The sequence below is a fragment of the Netta rufina genome, assembly GCF_964035555.1.
Source record: "Netta rufina genome assembly, chromosome: 3".
Lineage (NCBI taxonomy): Eukaryota > Metazoa > Chordata > Aves > Anseriformes > Anatidae > Netta > Netta rufina.
This window is the reverse complement of record NC_140125.1, coordinates 2561147-2579369: the sequence shown is the minus strand read 5'-3', so window position 1 is coordinate 2579369 and position 18223 is coordinate 2561147. Positions and strand designations below refer to the sequence as shown.

The 18223-nt window shown below is 39.7% G+C and overlaps 1 protein-coding gene across 1 annotated transcript in view; it reads right to left on the bottom strand.

Annotated features, from left to right (window-relative positions):
* Positions 1 to 18223, bottom strand: part of CFAP61 (cilia and flagella associated protein 61) — a gene marked incomplete at both ends in the record, with an annotated part of 104487 nt that overhangs the window by 46761 nt on the left and 39503 nt on the right. Inside the window, 1 exon segment of the mRNA XM_084283381.1 lies at positions 8876 to 9003. Coding sequence (XP_084139507.1) covers positions 8876 to 9003 — 128 coding nt within the window.

Genomic DNA, 18223 nt, shown 5'->3' with positions numbered 1-18223 from the left:
GATGTCCCAGTAACTATCTCCTTATATGAAAATGTTTGCCCTTAAAAACACTTACATTTGGGTGGAATGGTACTTTTTAATAAAGTACAGTGTTTTTTCCTGAAACTTCCCAGTGGCTGTACTGCTGATTAATTGTATCAGATGCTGAATTCCAAAGGAGAGCAGCCTACAAGCCCAGGCTGTGAAAGACATGACCACCACTTCTGACATCTTATGCAGGAATCCTTTCAAAAAACTAAACTATTTTAGTTTGACCCTTCAGTAACAGCCTTCAGTGATGCTGTGAGTATTTCTCTGTCCCCAGCTGCCTGCTCTCCTTCACTGGGTCTCTCTCTACAAACTTGGTATTCGATGGCACAAACTATGTTTTTCTCTCTGTACTTTGTACTTTCAATTCTTTGTTTAATTTCTCCTTTTTAGGTAGCTTTAAATCACCCCCTAATCTCGACTACTCCCTGAATGTTACCAAACATGTCTTCTTCCATGTTCTGTCAAACTCCTCTCCATATCATAACTCATTTCTCTGAAACAACCCTGCCACCCTTTTCCTGTCACTGCTTTTACCCTTTCTATCCACCTCTCATTTCCCAGCAACATTTTTTGCTTTCCTCACCTATGTCAACTCAGCTTCCCCTATTCTTTTTCGCATCATTCTTCTCCAGTGACTGTGACTCTAAACTAATTCAGTTGAGGCTTTTCTCCTTTGTTAGACTAATTCTTTTCCACACTTTGTTTCTCAACCCATATTGACCCTTGCAATTTTACCATTAAGCTCTTCCCCGTCCCTTAACCACCTCTCGTTCAGCTCTCTTCTCCTACTGTCTGACTGTGTCTTGCCAGTACTTGCAAGGTACATACAAGGCATCTGATACAAGGCTTTGAATGGGCACACAGGTCTGAGTCATAGGTACTTGCTTATTTACACATTTACCACACAAATTGCATTTCTGTAGCATCATATGAGCCATATTCTGACTGGTCAGACAACCCAATGACAGGTTTCTTAGAAACCTCTTTACAAAACTACAATATTCACCCAGATTCGTTGTAGTTTCAGGATCTTGCTTATTAAAAAAGCATGGCAAAGACCTTATACTGTGAATTGCTATACAACAGAACAGAACAAAATCTGAAGAGTTGTTTCCATTACCCATACAAAACACACATCTGAATCTGATGCATACATATCCCTATGCGGGAACACCCCTACCTACAAAATTTACAAGATTAGCACTGTCATCCCAAATGTATGTTGGCTTTGAATTTGACCAAATCCAAGTACCACTAGCCATTGCCTTTGCTATAGCATTTCCTAACTAAAATTTCAATTTTCATTCCACGAATGTTTCAGTATTTCACACTGTTCAAAGCACAAAACAGGGCAATTATTTTTCTAGACAGAAAATGAGGGATATCTCATGATGACACTGGTAGTTACAGTCTCTAGCTGTTTAAACCTAATCACCTGGCAGATTCAAAGTCACATCACCATTTTCCACAAATAAAGGCACCACAAACTGGGAAGTAAAACTACAGAGTGGCTGAGAGGTTGCTGTTTTGTCTACTCCCGTGTGAATGTTTCAGTGAATAACAGAGAATGAAAATTCCAACTCGTAATAGGACAGGACAGTAGCAGGACATTTGTAATGTTATAGGACAATTATCAAGGTCAAAATTAAGTTGCTTTTTTTATTTTTTGGGGCTATTTACCACAAATTATTGCATGTTATGGCAAAGGAGATTAAAATTTTGACTCTGATAGTGGTTGAAACAGATTTGGCAATGCTGCTTTCACACAGATTAAAAAGTATGTACCCTAGAAAAGCCCACGGATGTGGGGCTCCCCTTGAATTTGATGAGCTTGAGATTTGTACCAATATTTATCCTCCTAATAGCAAGAGCATGAAGAAAGAGAAGATGCTCATAAAAGTTGCATGTTCCGAGGCACCACCCCAGCACCACATTCTCTTGGCAGAAAGCTGGCAGCCTGGGAAGGATGGGGGCATGGCTGGCAGAGGATTCAGCTGGGCCAAAATTCCTGATCTCAAACATCTGCATGTAGCAGCTGCGAATCTGGGCCTCACAGCACCCTCAGCCCTGGCAGTCTGATGAGCACAGCTGCCTCGCTGATATTGCATCCGGGAAAGAGAAGCAGCCCTGAGAGGTACAGCACCATGCACCATGTAGTGCCCCTCTCTTTACCCAGACAATGTGACACTTCCCCAACAGCGCATCCTTCCCAAACAGCCTGTGCCCTGCAGCTAATGCGGAACCAGCGTTGTGCCTGATTAATGCCAAGATGCTAGCAGCTCCCAGGTAAACAAACCACACAGCACAGTGTGCTACAGGTTACGCAGAAAGGCAGCATAGTGCTTGGGTACTGGAAGCAACCAAGATACAGCACTGAGGAGCTCCATCGAACCTAGCCAATCTTCACTCAGGGAATCCAGATTACAGGGCATATGGTAAAGATTCACCATCTCATGAATATATCTTATGGACACCCAACTCTCATTGCAATGTAAACTGCATTCACGCTCTTCTCCTTCCTGGGATCTGGACAAGAGTTACAGCAATCCAGAAAATTTAAAATTTCAGCTCATCACACATTCAAAAAAGAAAAAAGGAAAAAGAAACTACCCTCATTTGTATTGTGATTTCTGATGTTCGTTTGCCACAACCCTTACACTGCATGCTAGAGTAAATATAGACCAACAGGAATCTAATCTACATCAATCGCTAGAGGGCAGAATCACAACATAACCATCAGCCAACTAATTATTTCTCCATTTTACTAGTCTGAGAAGTTTACTTTGCTTCCAAACCAATCCAAAGGCAGGTTATAGACTGGTTTGAAGAACTTGATCCTTACAACACCTCTGCAGCAGCTCTGGGAAGCAATCTTCAAAACAAAGAAAAATAAATATGAACAGAACAGAAAGTACAGCTACTCTATCACTTCAGCAAGTAACTGAAAAGCGTAAATGTGGTGTTTGCACTTGCAATGCTTCTCTATTTGCTTTGAACTGCACTGACCAGATTGCTGCCAGAGCTGCTCTGGGTAGTCAGGTTACCGAGCTCTGTTCAGAGCTGCTGAAACAGCCATACCGATGGCACACTTGGTTCACCAGGTAAGGCCTGATAAATATAATTCTGTAAAAATTCTTCTGACTCACATCAATTTTGAAACAGGCCTTTTATGAGAAACCTACTATTTCCAGGATCACTTTAAATATACAAAAAGAAGTTACAACTACTGACATATAAATATTAACAAAATAAAATCTGCAAATACAAGTTGAAAGTGCAAAAGAACAGTTTGGTCTGAGACAAGTATTTGCGTATGTTTAAAGGACAAGTACATGAAGTTGAAATAATCTTACTTAAAATTGAAAGCTCTCTAAAACAAGAATATAAACAAAACATCGGTGCTAATTGAGTGCCATTTTTTGGCAGAGGCTAGTCAAATGGCTGCTGGGAATGCTGAGGACCCATGTCCTCTCCCCAGTTTATGTCTGGTATCAGTCACTGACAACGTTCACTGTGATAGTGACTACACAACAAGGCGAGATATGACCTATCATATTTATCTCTGTCACAACTTGATCTCTATTCATCAGAAATGATGGAAGGCAACAATGTCTGAAGGATGCGGGCCTGGTGACAGTGAACACATGGTCAACTACAACATTGTTCTGGGTTTGCCTTGGTATGAAAAAACAGCAGTCAAAAGGAAGCACATACATACCGATTCTTGTGGCAAAGACAGGTAGTATAAAACAATGAAGATCACTAAACCATTCATTACATGTTAGTTCTGTGATCAGCAAGTAAGCATTAACTATTTAATTAGTCAACTAATTAGTGACAGGCAACATGGAAGGCTTCAGATGTTCTCAGACAAATGCAAAGGTAAAAAGCCTAATTAAACAGCAAGCATTATGCTAACTATTGCCAAACAGGACAGATGTGCAGGATATCGTATAATACTGTGCTGCCAGATAACGGCAGTTGTAGTTGTTCTGTCAGAAAGCATGCTTTAAAATCCCCAGCCATTTCTATGCTCATCTCAGACACCTTTAACTCAGGAAGGGAGAAGCTGTCCTGCAGGCAGACTGACTGTATTGGATTCTAACTCTATTTTAAGAGAAAAATTCATGACTTTGACAAAAAAAAAAATACTTTAATACATTCACTTTTTAATGCAATAACCATTTTAAAGCATCCAAATAGAAAGAGAAATGTATTTCACAACCTTTTCATACAAAATGTGGTCTTAGCTGCCATTCATTTATTGCTATTTTGTGTAGTACATTATGTATATTTGCACCATCCTCAGAGAATAAGGCATTGTTTACAAAAGAGGTTGGATTAAAAAGGTTTTCGAAATCATGGATTAAAAAGGATTTTCCCTATAATTAGAAGACAATAACGCTTTCCACAGCTATATGCAAAAAGGTGGAAAAGAAGCTAATTGGCTCACTACAGCAGAACCAATGACAAGATACTGCTGTGAGCAAGGTTTTTGCATTCTTGCAGCCAAACTTCAATCACATGCCCTGAGAGCATACTAGTTAACATGCTGTTCTGTGAATCATTCACCAGAATTAAGTACAAATGCTATTTTTTGAACTGTATGTTTTTCTGGCCTAACTCTGCTGCTACGACCATCATTCTTAACTCATAAAAGCAAACAAGAAAAAACAAAACACTCTGCTCTCCTGATAAATTAGTGTTTAACAATGAGCTTATTTTTAAATAATTTCAGTTTTTGGGAATAGGAAGAGATTAAAATGTGCTAGAGCTGACATCCTCCAGGAACTACATGTAGGGGAAAATGATTTAACGGATATCTATTCAGCTTGGTACTTCAATGTCTAGGTGTTCACAGTGTTTGAAATCTATTATTTATCTGCAGTTGCTCTTTCTTCTGCTGAAGCTCACCTCCAAGAATTGGTATTTTCAGAACTCTGAATTCAACCCATTACCCCTGTTCTCATATTCATAGCTATTGATATTCTATATTCATATTAATGAAAATAGGTTTTTCGTGCTCAAATCATTTTCAGATCCAATTTTCATTTAACATTTGCAAGCTGAATGCATAAAACAGCTTTCTTATTTATAAACTATACGTGTACTCCGTGTACACAACAAAAATACAACTCCGTGTGGACAACAAAAATACAACTTTTTAAAATTTCTTAAATCAGACTTTTTTAGGGTCTTCATTCATGATAATTTGTCAGTGGTAGTGACTCAGCACTGCAAGCTTAAGTGAAGGTCAGATGTATCTACTGGAGGACCTGTTACAACTTTTTCCTGATTGATTATTTTTTTTTTTTAACACCAAGTCACTCAAACGAAACTAAAAACACCTTGCAGTTTCAGCCTAACCACGTTTTGGATTTAATTGGCTTGAGGCTGAAACAGTTTTCTCCCCACATCCACAGCAACGGGGAGGCAGCAGTGCCAGTTGCAACGACGGTTTGGAGGGTGGGGAACAATAGAGGCAGAGCCTCCGCGTTGCCGGGCTGAACTGCTTTCTCACAAGGGGAATATTTGTTCAGTTACTACTTCTCCTTTAGGACTAGCCATCCCTCAGAATTTACATTGCTTTAACAAGTGGTCTGATGCTGCTGCAGTTTGTGTATGCCCCATCCTAGTGCTAGAGCGACTAGAGTCCCAGCTTTGTGCAAGGGGAAGCGCATAATTGCACTGCCCAGGAGAAGCCTCATGCAGGAACTGTAGGAATCACAATTGCTTGCCTGCTTGCTGTGCTCCTGCAGGAAAGTTAATTACTGAAGCAATTTATGATGCAACTCGCTGTCCCCCTTCTGCAGCACCTTGGAGCTGCTGCCTAGCTTGCTGCAGCTCCTCACATGCTGACCAGGCCCTCAGGGCACCCACGTTCACACTTGTACCTGCTGGCAGCTGCACAGCCAAGCCCACAGCTGTACCACTGCCCAGAGCTGCCTCCTCCAACATCTGCCTGTCCCTTGGATAAAAAATTCGTATGTGTCCTGAAAAAACGCAGCACTATAGCTCGGAACAGATCCGAATGTGACTGCACTCAAGAAAAGAAAATCAGCAGAAGCTATTTATTTTGATGGTAAACAACGTGCCCAATGAGATCACCTTCACTGACCTGGCATTAGATTAAGCACATCGGAGGTGGTACTCCAAGGCTCACGGTACGCCAGCACTAGGAAGAAGTTTCCCCTACTGGCAGGTCATTCCATATACTCACTTGCAGCATTTTTGCACTGCCCTTTGAAACAGCCAGGACTGATTTGGGAACACCAGCGCTCTGAGCTCTGTGATGACCTGGTCCAAGAAACTCTCAAAGCACAGTAACGAACCAGAGCAAAGGACTGCAGCAGCAGTTTGTAAGGTGGTGGTTCCCAGCATCCACCCCCCTTTGCAGCAGCATTTCAAAGCTCACTCTGTTCCGGCGGATGGGACGCAGTGCCCATGGCTGCTCCCTGGCACCCTGCCCCACCGCACTCTGCCCCAGGCACATCGGCCGAGAGCTGCAGTGCCGCTGGCACAGCGCGGTGGAGCAAGAGGCAGCCTTCTGCATGCTCGAGGGAGGAGACACTGTTCTCATTGTTATTTTCCTGTCCACTGAAAAATATATTTCTTTAGTCTCAAACAGGTTGAAAACACTTGTAAAATGTAGTTCTAATAATTGTTAGGTAGGTAAGTGAATTACATTTGTGTGTTTCCATGGTGACTGATAATGTAAAATAATTAAGTATGAAGAATAATGAGGAGAAAACTACTTCCTCTTTTTAAGGATTAGGGGCTTACAAATTGATTCAATCTAGCTATTTTTAGTGCATGTAACCTTTGCACAGAGTATTAGAAAATTATGACTAAATCAAACTAGATTGTATTAAAAGACCTTCACATTGATCAGACTTTCTTTAACTGCTGCTGCTAAGAAAATTAAAAAAAAAAAAATCTTTCTTAAACTTGTACATATGTTAATATAAATTCTGTGACATTTTGCACTAAGTACAGCTTGCTTTCTGCATTCTCTGAGCAATACTCAATTTCTCCTAAGCAGGAGCACTCCATTTGTGCAGTGCTGAAGACAAGTGCTCTCCTATGTACAAGAAGGACATGTTCTGCACAAACTCTTTCCTAGAATATAGTTTAAATAAAACAACTGGCTGAGGTGTCTCAGAGTTATAAACGATTTCCCCACTACCCTTATGCCATCTGTATGTCCTGTTCACTACAGGTAGACACCTTCTGGCTAAGGAGGACAGACCTGGTTGGTGCACAAATAGTTTTCTTTTTCCCCTCACAGTATTTTGTACCGAAAGCATAGAAATAAGCAGCACAGGATGAATAATGAGAAAGCAGCTAATAGCGCTAAATATGTTTTCAGCTGAACTTTGAGTAGGACTAAATGCCTAAAAGTGCTGAGAACAGGAAGATGAGAATAAAGTGCTCTTACCCTAAGGCGGATAGAGGATGCTCTACATTAAAAGTCAGGAGCCAAGAAAAGAGTAAGAAGCAGATGTTTTTTCTTCACTGTTCTAGTAATTTAACAATATTCATAAACCAGTGCAACAACTTCTCTTGCTATAATGATATTTTAATTTGTGATGTCATTAATGGTTGTAGAAGTACCAACTTCTGGTTTAACTGGAAAAGTAGGCAAAATTTTCCATTCTCTGCCCACCATACAGATGCCAAACTCCACTAGTTTTTGTAATGAGCGCTTTGTTGTCATGATCACACTCAGAATTTGCATTTTATGTTCATTTTTGCAATGCTTTCAGGACATTTCTTATGTGTATGTTTAACCTACGAGGAAAACAACAATTGCATTCTCACACAGACTAACATTCTGATAACCCCATAAAATCGGTATGGATGGGGTACTGGCATAGAAAGTGTAAGCAGTGAGATAGCAGAGAGAGGGTCCCCCTTCCTAATTTTGGAAAGTCTGTAAAACAGACTGTGTCCACAGCTGGCTCTGGCTTAGAGAGAGGAAGGTATAAAAACAGTTGCATACATTTATCCCCCTTCTTAACCAGTTTATAGTTTATTTACTCCAGTTTGGATAACCCAAGGTAAACAAAGCCAATTTCCAGTTTTACTGCTGAAAAATTCTTTAATGTTTGCTAACAGCCTGTCCTTCTGTTGGGCCACCAGGCAGGCTTGTAACTGCCAGAGAGCAGACCTTTCCCATGCTCACTCCAGGGCCTACAGTAAAAATGGCAGAGGGGCCAGAAACAGCAATTTTCCAGTTCCCAAGCACTACTCAAAACAAACACCTCATCAGAATCAGAGGTATGCTACTTCGCCTTTTAGGTGATGGGTACATCTCATGAGGGTACATCTCAACAAGCTCATGTTAGGCATCCTGCACAGCTCTGGAAACAACACCATGAGGTAGGAGAATGGAGGGATTCAGACAGTGATTTGTGGTTCCAATAGGCAGAACTAGCTTTAACAATCAATAGTGCTTTGTAGCACATGTGAAGGGCTATGGACTTAATCTCTACCTACAGTGGTTTTGTATAAGACTAATGGTCAAAGTGATTGTAAGTATGTGGAATTCGCATTTTTGGTGGGCCTTTTTTTTGAGGATCTACATGTATCCTCGCAAGTACTTCTGAATTCCACAGTTAGTCAGGGTGGAGACACTAACGTCTCTACATTTTCAAATTACAGGCTCAGAACTTTAACAGCTTCTACTTGGATACAGAGTCAAAGCACATCTACACTTTTTTTTTCTCCCCCTTTTTTTTGACTAAAAAAGCAGCTTGAAATGATTTTTAAATGGAAGAAGCAAACCCCGTCAAACAAAAGTAATGTATTCTTCTCAGTAAAGGAAATAAAATTAAAAACTTACCAAAAAACAAGCGTTTCTAGAAATGAGATTCCAACATCAGATGCACCAACCACCACAATTCTACTGTTGATGGACGTTTTAGATTCTGTTATTAACTTTCGATTTATGTGGTTCAAAGAGTAACTCAGCTGTACACAACAACAACCAAAAAAAAAAAAAAAAAAAGATGACATAGTGACATAGATATACATTAAAAATAACTGGAAAAGTCTGCTAAGAATTATTAAGGCATCAGCACTGTCCTGCCTTGCACTCATACAAAGCTTACAGGTCATTGACATGACTATCATCATGATATTCCCATGGACACCACAAGATAATACAGTAGATAAAAGGTACTAAAAATGGTGAAATGTATGCATCTTTAATAGGTCACAAAATTAGCAGAGCTTGATGTTCTGGCTTCTCTTTAAAAAGACACTATAAAGTCTTGTAAGGTTTAAAAATACTGTCTCTTCTAGAATTTACCACCACTTAGTTAACTCCTGGGGCACATATTTACATCATGCTAATATCATTTTTTTTACCTTCTGGAGCAATTTTTACTCCTGCTGTTTCATTTATGGAAATGCTTTTACTTGTAAAATCATTAAGAAGCTGTGTCTTGAATGCCTTCGTTTTCAATGTGCTAGCTAAATACACAATCTCTTTCAAAATATACATATATATTATTAAATACAGAACAACCTTCTCAGTTTTCTTTCTCCCAATGCATACACATGTAATGCATACATGGTTAAGACAATAAATTTCAGGTATTTTCATTGTAACTGTTTCTTTAGACCTCCTGAACTAACTGAAAGATTAACAAAAATGTAAGAGAGTCAAGAGGCAACATTGCATTTGACTTTTATTTTTTCTGCCCCAAACTATATTTAGTTTTCAAATTTTTGATGAAAGACAGGGAAACACTTTCCAACTTACAGCACATCTCTGCTTTTTTTCTTTTGTATTGCTTTGGGTTATATACCTTCACATTTCACAGACTGAATAATTATAGATTTATGGATGCACTGAAGGGAGAAATAGAAAACCAGGCTACTTTGTCAGCCACTTCTCTTATATGTTTCTGCAGTGTCACTTAAAGAGGAAGCAATGTAGGACTTCTGACAGGTTTTCCTCTATTACTAGTGGGATACATCAGGTTAATAAAATTAAGCCCTCTAAATTCCTCCTATAAAATTACAGTAGAAATATTTGCTATATATTAGTCGACAGAGTAACTCAACATATGAAGAATAAGTACTTTATTTTAAAGCCGTGGCAATGACGTTGGCCTTTTCAAGAAGAATATGGCATACTGAGATCCCCAGGCAATCTGTTATGCTATGTCTTTGCAGTGGTGACCTACAGATGAGATTTCAGCAGTCTCGCTACAGAAGCTGTATACCACACTAGAGTGTTCTGCCACATCTTAAGGCAAAATTATGGGTCAACTATTTGCAAACCATCATCACTTTAGAGGAAACAACTTAAGACAAGGCAATTAAATGTGTTCTTTGGGCAGGCAACTTTTCCTTTTTTTTTTTTTTTTTTTTACTGCCAGATAAATGGTCTTCTGGCTGTAGTTCTTCACAGTGCAATGATGACATCCAGTGGTGAGTTAGATTCATCTCTGAGATGAGTAGGCTGAACTCCACTGAGAAAATTCCAGAAGATACCTTAGAAAGTATACTGGACCACTGTCCTGCTTAATGGGGAAGTTGGCAGTGCAAAGCTTGACACGTGCCCGCAGTCTCAGCCAGCCCCACACCGAAGAGCCATAGCCAAGTCTGAGCATGTAATGGCTGCAGTGCTGCCCAAGCTGACGATATGTAGGGCATCCACAGCTTTCTGTGATCCAGTGCAACTTTCTAATCCAAAGCCTGTGCTTTCTAACATGGTTAAACACTCTTTACAGCAGGGTTTGCCAATAAGAAGAGTTTGATCATAAATGAAGATAGAACACTTCCACATTTCAGAAACTGAACAAACATTATATATCTCACTGAAAACATGTTGTTGTTAAAGATTTTCAGAAACAAGAATAGATGAAAATTATTAGTGCAGATAAAAGCATTGCTTAAAACAAAACTTGTGCTATGCTTTTATAGCATACGGAATGGGTAAGCCCTGACTGCAACGCCTAGCATTATTCTGCAAGGGCTGAGATGGAGATCTCATGGCACCACAAATACATGCTGAGGGTGCTGTGTGTTCAGACCCTGGAGTCTGTGAATTCTGCAGTCAGGAGCAATGAAAGGCTTTTTTTATTTTATTTTATTTTTAGCTGTACACATATTAGCAAATTTCTAAAAAAGCAACACCTTCTGAAGGAAAAATTATCAGTGATGCTTTTGCTGAAGCATGGCTTTTAACAAATTCAATAAAATGGTAAGAAGAACATGAAGAGAAACTTCTAATGTGTCTAATCAACCAAAATAACTAGACAGGAATGTTGGCCACTAATAGGATAAACCCAAAAGACCTTACAGCAATGCCAAGTTCAAACATCTTCCACTGCAGTGCTGTTTTTTTTGTTGTTGTCGTTGTCATTTTTTGTTTTGTTTTTTAATGCACTCCAACAAAGAAATATAAAGCAGTAATACGATTTTCTAGGGAAGAGTTGTATCTAATTTATGAAATGGCTTCTGTATCAATGATACAAAGGCAGCATATGAGTAGAATATAACCGTTTTTGTTTGCCACACAATGGTCCTAATACCAACAGCTGTCATGCTTCAGAAATCACCTTTCTAACGGCTAAGTACACTAAATGACCCCAGGGAGTAAGGAATTAGGTGGATTGGTCCCATAATACCACCTTATTTTAACAAAATGTCAGGACAAATGACTACATATGTTCCCCAGAGGAACAATCAGACATCATAATTGATAGGTCAATAGCAAAATCTAACTTGTTTACTTTGTATCGGATTTATTAAATAAAAAAAAATCATTAACTAATGTGAAGCGAAAAACAATTATTGCCATTGTTAGAAAAGGCACACATAGCTCAGAGAAAAGTATTTTCTTTGATTATCAAAATGAGATTTGATTTTTTTTTTAATTTATTTTTTTCCCTTCTACTCTCTTATCTGACAGGCTCTGCCATTGCACCACCTGTCACATTGCTTCCACCTGGGAAGGCAGAGCGCCCACCTACGGCTTCAATTCCAGCTGCTGACAAAGGTGACTTCTCTTGATTAGCCCATGGGGGATATGTCTCCATGTAGACCATCAGTGCCATCCACTTAGAGGCCTTCAAACTTTACTTACATTAAAAATGCATATGCATTTCTCACAATGCGCCACTGAAAACACAAATCCTGCATGTAAATCATGTCTTACTCATCATCGCATAGTATATGTTCCAGAAGAAGAAATTTTACAGAATTAAAAAAAATCACACATCCTTCTCCACTAAGTAAGCAGTGAAAAAAATAGTAATTTGGTTTTAGCGAACACGTTTGTATGCAGTTTTTCCTCTCCACTTCCAAAGTAGGTGAAGCAGCATCATACATCCACAAGGCACATGCAGATCTCTCATCTGGGTAGCCACCCCGTTTGCCTAGTGCCTGGGAATGCATTAATTGTACATTTACTCACAGTATACAATGGTAGTACAAACTCAGGTAGAGAGTATTTTGTAGTTTCTTTTAGTTCTCTTTTTAAGCAATGGGCCCTGGACTATTTGTAAGATATATACAAGTATTTATTGCTATTGTTTTTAAAATAGGTTTGGTTTTATATTAAATTCCACCTTCACTTAAACAGAAACAATGGAAACCAAACAAACAAGAATGAAAAGAAGTTGGACAGGGCTTTGACAGAAAAGGAGCAGTGGGATATTCTGAATTGGGTATTGGTAAATACATCCTAGTAAAACATCCCAAGTGTGTCAAGGAGAGCTATTGCAGCCACTGCTAGACCCGTTCGTGCAAAGACTCCATAAAGCTGCAGAGATTGGACTTGATTTTATTACACACTGAGCACTTGGGCCTTATCCAGCTGAAAACAATCAAGTGTTTGCTAAATGTTAAATATGTGAGAGTGCCACTGTACTCAGAAGGCCTGACTCTTGAGTTCAGGGCACTACTAGGTAAGCGTGGAACTGACTCACTTGTGTGTTCGGCACCTTTACAGACCCTTTATTACTCCTGGAGGTAACAGTGCACCACCTGGGGAGGCCTCCAGCAAGGAGCACCTTCTAGCACTGTTTTCTGTGATTTCACACCTATATGCAAAGCTTTTGTTTTAACTGAGCACTTGCTACCGAGAAATCTGAATGACAGGTACTGCCATGCAGGATCTACTTAACTTGAAGTCTGCTACTTTAAAAAGCATCAGAAGGAATAAAAACAATCAACAAACCTGTTCCTGGACCAGTGCTGAGATCAGCAACAGTGGCAGGCAAACAAGAGAGTGAACAAACAGACCTGTTTTAATTTCAAGCTCCATTTGATTCACAAGAAAAACAAACAAAGAAAACAACAACAACAATGCAGTCTGAATAACTTTTTAATTTTAACTGTTTTTTTTTTGTTTTTTTTTTAAGAAGAACCTTTCTTTAGTAACTCAGTTTTACCAACCAGATAAAATGTAGCCATTATTTAACATTTTTCATGCACAGCCCTCAAAAGGCCTTTATGAATGAAGTCAGTATTATTACATCAGTCTTCATATGAGGAAACTCTGATCTTCAGCTTCTAGAAAAACCACAAATTATACATTCATGATCATTCCTATGACAATCCCTATGACTCCCTATGAAACCAGGGATTCACTGTCAAACTCCAAAGAGCAGCAAAAGAGAGCAGACATGGACACCTTTAATATCCTCGCAGAACCACTGTTACCATGGTAAGAAACTGTTCTTTTTTTCCTTTTAGTGTTAACATTTGGCCAGTTAATTAACATTAACTCTTTGTCCAACCCCAAGAGGGTTGGGCACTTGCATGAAGATCTCATGATTGCTGCTCAGCTTAAAAGAACAAATGACTAAACTCTAAACATTCCCTTTTTCAAAGAGAGTTCAGTTCTCCCCCATGTTGGTTGAAGAAAGTGATGTGCAGGAAGGCACAGGAACTGCAGCAGAGCCACTCAAGTGCGTAAAGTGGGTTTGCAAGTGGGCAAAGCATACAGCTGGCTCTCAGAGTTAGTTTCCTCAGATTTTAAGATAAAGAAATCAGCTTTACAGAGGTCAATGCTCATCTGTTGTTTTGAGAAAGTCACTAATGCTCTGCTGGCAATTCTTGCTTCCCAGTTCATCTTTGTCTACTTATTTTTATCCCACAAGTGTTTGGAGGGGAGAGGGGAAGCAGGCAATAAAATGGAAACATTATTTTTGACAAGATTAACAAAAACACAAAAATGTAGCAACATTTAGGAGCCTCAGCCTGAAATACCTTCCAGATATTATATAGTTGGACTCAAAGCACAAATGTGGAAATACAGGAGGGGCTGGACTAGATGGCTTACAATTCCGTATGCCAAATTTATATAAACCATCAAAGGTCTATTGCACATAACATCAACAAGCTATATTGATTTTCTCCAAGGAAGGCTCTAGCTGTGCCTGAAGCTACAGCAGCAAAACCAGAGCTCGCAATAACAATGTAGATGCTACTGATGCAGTGCTGGAAGGTTCTCTCCTTGTCCTGCTTTTTGAAAATCCTTGCAAAGAGCTGACCTCTGTAGCTCAAGTCCATACAACAGAGAAGTGCAGACAGCCAGTCACTGGATAAAGGACTCCAATGAGAATGCTCTGACTGTACACAGCTTGCACAGAAACACCGAACCAAGTCAAGAATCCTAGCAGTTTGAAGTACTCTGGAAACAGCAACTGGATTGGACGCTGGGCCAATGTGTAGGGGCGGGTAAATTACTGCACACAGCTCATCAGTGCTGTTGGTTATCCCAATGTCTCATTGCAGATGCCACCAATAATCCCTCAGTCATCTGCCAAGAAGAACAACCGATGCCTCCATCTTGCACACAAACCCAGCATCTACATGTATGAAGGCTTGCAGTGCTGACAGCAGCCCCACAGACCGTCCTCTTAATTGACAGCACTTCCCCCCAGTGGAAGCATGAGTGATGCAGCACACATCCCAAGGCTGCACTGCATCTCTCTGAGCTGCTGACTGCATGGCATCCATGGAGCCCTACCTGCTGCATTCCTGCAGTGGACACTGTGCCCTGGCAGTGCCACTGGGCTCCCAGCACCTCAAGGTACTGCCAAGAGCAGCAGCTCAGGTGGCACCGTCATGCGCCAAAACTCTCCCAGGTTGCACGATACTGGTGAGCACACAGTGCCAGGCTGCTGCAAGCACACAGCCACAGACTTGGCACTGCTGCCCAGGAGGACAGGGATGGCACTGAGTCCTCTGCTGCTCATCGGCATGGAGATGGCTCTGCTCTGGAGAGGCAGAGGCACTTCGGGGAGACGCCATGGAAACCATTCTGCTGGACACCTTCCTGGCACTTGCACCGTGCTGGCAGTTGCAGTGGGTACCAGCAGCTTCCCGGTGCGCACCTTTGTGCCATGCTCGGTAGTGCTGGTGATAAGTAGCGCTGGGGTGCCCAAGGAAGCAAACTTTCATCTGCATTTTCCCTGTGGCCCACATGCCTCCTGGCAGGGGTAAGAGCAGGCCTGCTCTTGCAGAATACTCTGCTTTTCCACTGATCAGCTCCCCTGAATGACATACCTTCCCCTAAAGAATGCAATTAATCCGTAACCAGTAACAGCTTCTTGCCTTCTCATCAGGGAAGAATAGCCATAGTTTCTCTATTTGTACCATTTAGTGTACCAGATGCCCCAGGCACAACTGCAAGAAAGCTAAACAAGTGCTTCAGATTTTCTGGTGACTGTATCCGCAATTCAGCTGGTGCAAACCACCTCAGAAATTGAGCATCCAGGAGCTCCTGCCTCACCATGATCCTGCAACAGTGACCCTGAGAAAGTCATAACGTACACCTTTAAAGCAGGCAGATGCTAAATAACAAAGTTTTCTTTTATCAGCCTAAGACTGCAATAAAATGCTAATTGAAAAACATGAAAAACGCGTGTCAAATAATTTAGATGTTGAAAATTACCGTAGAGAATAGTTTGCAATAACCATGTTACCAATACAATTAATTTTGGTAACTGACATCTTTAAACAAGTTACTTGAACAAATTTCTAAGACATCTGAACACTAGTACAATAGCCAACCCAGCTTTCATTGCTAATCTTACAGTCCTTGATTTCCAAGTGTTTTCTTTACCGTGCATTTCCATAGGGAAAAGGCAGAAGTTTCTTTCCAAATCCTGGTCCCACAAGCAGGTCCCTGAAGCTTGGTCCTGATCATTACTCTGCACCAAAATCAGAGCTGTGGCGCTCTGCCCTCCTTCTCTGCACAGAGAAGGCTGGAGCCCAAAGGGTCAAAAGAACAAGCAAACGCTTCCCAAGTATCAGAAGTGACAGAATTCCTCAAATCCTGCTTTTAGTGGCATAATTATCAAACATCTACTAAGTCACTCCAACTCCAAGGTAAATACAGTAGATTGCAAATGTAGTCATTTTAAAACAAAACTAATTTGTTACTGGTAATTTCACAAGAGAAGTTAGAGTCTAACAGTCTGAACCAAAGCCATTTAAAATTAATGGGATAACAGTCATTTATTCAAATTGGCTCTAAACATAAATGGATATGGAAAAATACTTTCCTGCACTAGGACCAAGGTCTCAGCCACAGACCATTATTAACTTAAACGTTTCCTTAACTTCTTGTTTGTGTTTTTTTTTTGTTTGTTTGTTTTTAATTATTTTATTATGTATTTTATTTGTACATAGTTCTTGTGCCACCACAATGCACATCGACTGTATTACCTTCATGTAGAATAAACAAAGTAAATTAAAATCAAGATTTACCTATAAACAGCAAAATTATAGGCAACTGAAAATACCACTAGTCTTTCCAGACCTTACAATGTGTTTTTTTTTTTCCACAAGACAGGACTTTCTTAAGCTTTGATTTTAAGCAAATCCTGCTTCACCTCTCTGTTTATAAACTGTAAAAGCTGAACATCCCTGACAGGACCTCACGGTAAAAATTTGTCACTGATGGCTGGCTCGGGAGGGTTTCCCTCTGGGGATTTCTCTTTAGAAAATAAATAATATGGCTGCTAATAACAGGTACCACTAGAAAACCACCACAGCACATCATAACTTCCACGATACCCATCTCAAAACAGGACTGTATATGCTCTGGGAAGGGAGAAGGCAGAATCATCTCTGTCCGTCAGACCTACTCCACACACAGGCTCAAGGCACATAGGTAGATTTTTCCTGAAGTACCAAGTTCATTGAAGAATGTAAAACATGTATAAAATTAAGAGCTTTAAAACATAAAATCTAAAAGACAGGCAAGCATCACATTTCACACTGAAAATAATAAACATAATTACTAACAGTATGAGGATACAAGGGGAGATTGATTCACAGCTTACTGCAGTAGAGTCATATTTTAGTGACAACAGCTGTGGTTCTTCATTTTGTAATAATCAACATTACCTTTCTTTGAGAAAAAAACATCTATTTCCCTCCTTGCAAATTGCAATTATACCACTTTCAAAGTCTTTGGAAATGTTTTGAAACAGCTTGAAAACAAGTCTGACCTGTTTTTAAGCAGAAATTACTATTTTAGTTAGCTGCAAATGTCATTAACACCTGTATAGCACTGACATCATGCTTTCAAAATAAAGATAGGTCACCTTACTTTTAATTTCACACATGCACATAAGTGGTAAACATTCAGAGCATTCCTGTTAATGATGCCATCTGGTGCCTCCCATAATTGTGTAATACTCAGCCTTCCAAACAAGATGTAATGGCAGCAATACACAAAACCCACTGACATTTACAGTAAGGAAATTTATTATCAGCCATCAATTCAGAATGGCTGTGTTTGCATGACTATTGGTGCTATAAAAATCATCACCTTCACCGAGCAAGTGGAGGTACAATAAATAATGGATTTTAATCCATGCATATGCTACAACAGCATTAAAAATTCATTACTCAGGCACAATAGCATCTTAAGCAACAGTTACTTCTTTAAAAATTAATACTACTTCCCTGTTTAAATGAAAACTACATGCCAAGCCTTTGTTTTTAATATCAACATGTTCACATACAAATTATATCATGTAGGAATGATTGTATTTTTACTTCGATCCGTCAATCTTAACATTTAAAAAGCAGGGAATTCTCTTGCCCATTTTACTTAAGCTTTTTTTTTTTTTTTTTTTTTTCTACATTAATTCTCTTTTATCTTAACAGAGGCTTACTGATTTAAAAAACAACAAACAACTTTCATGTTTTA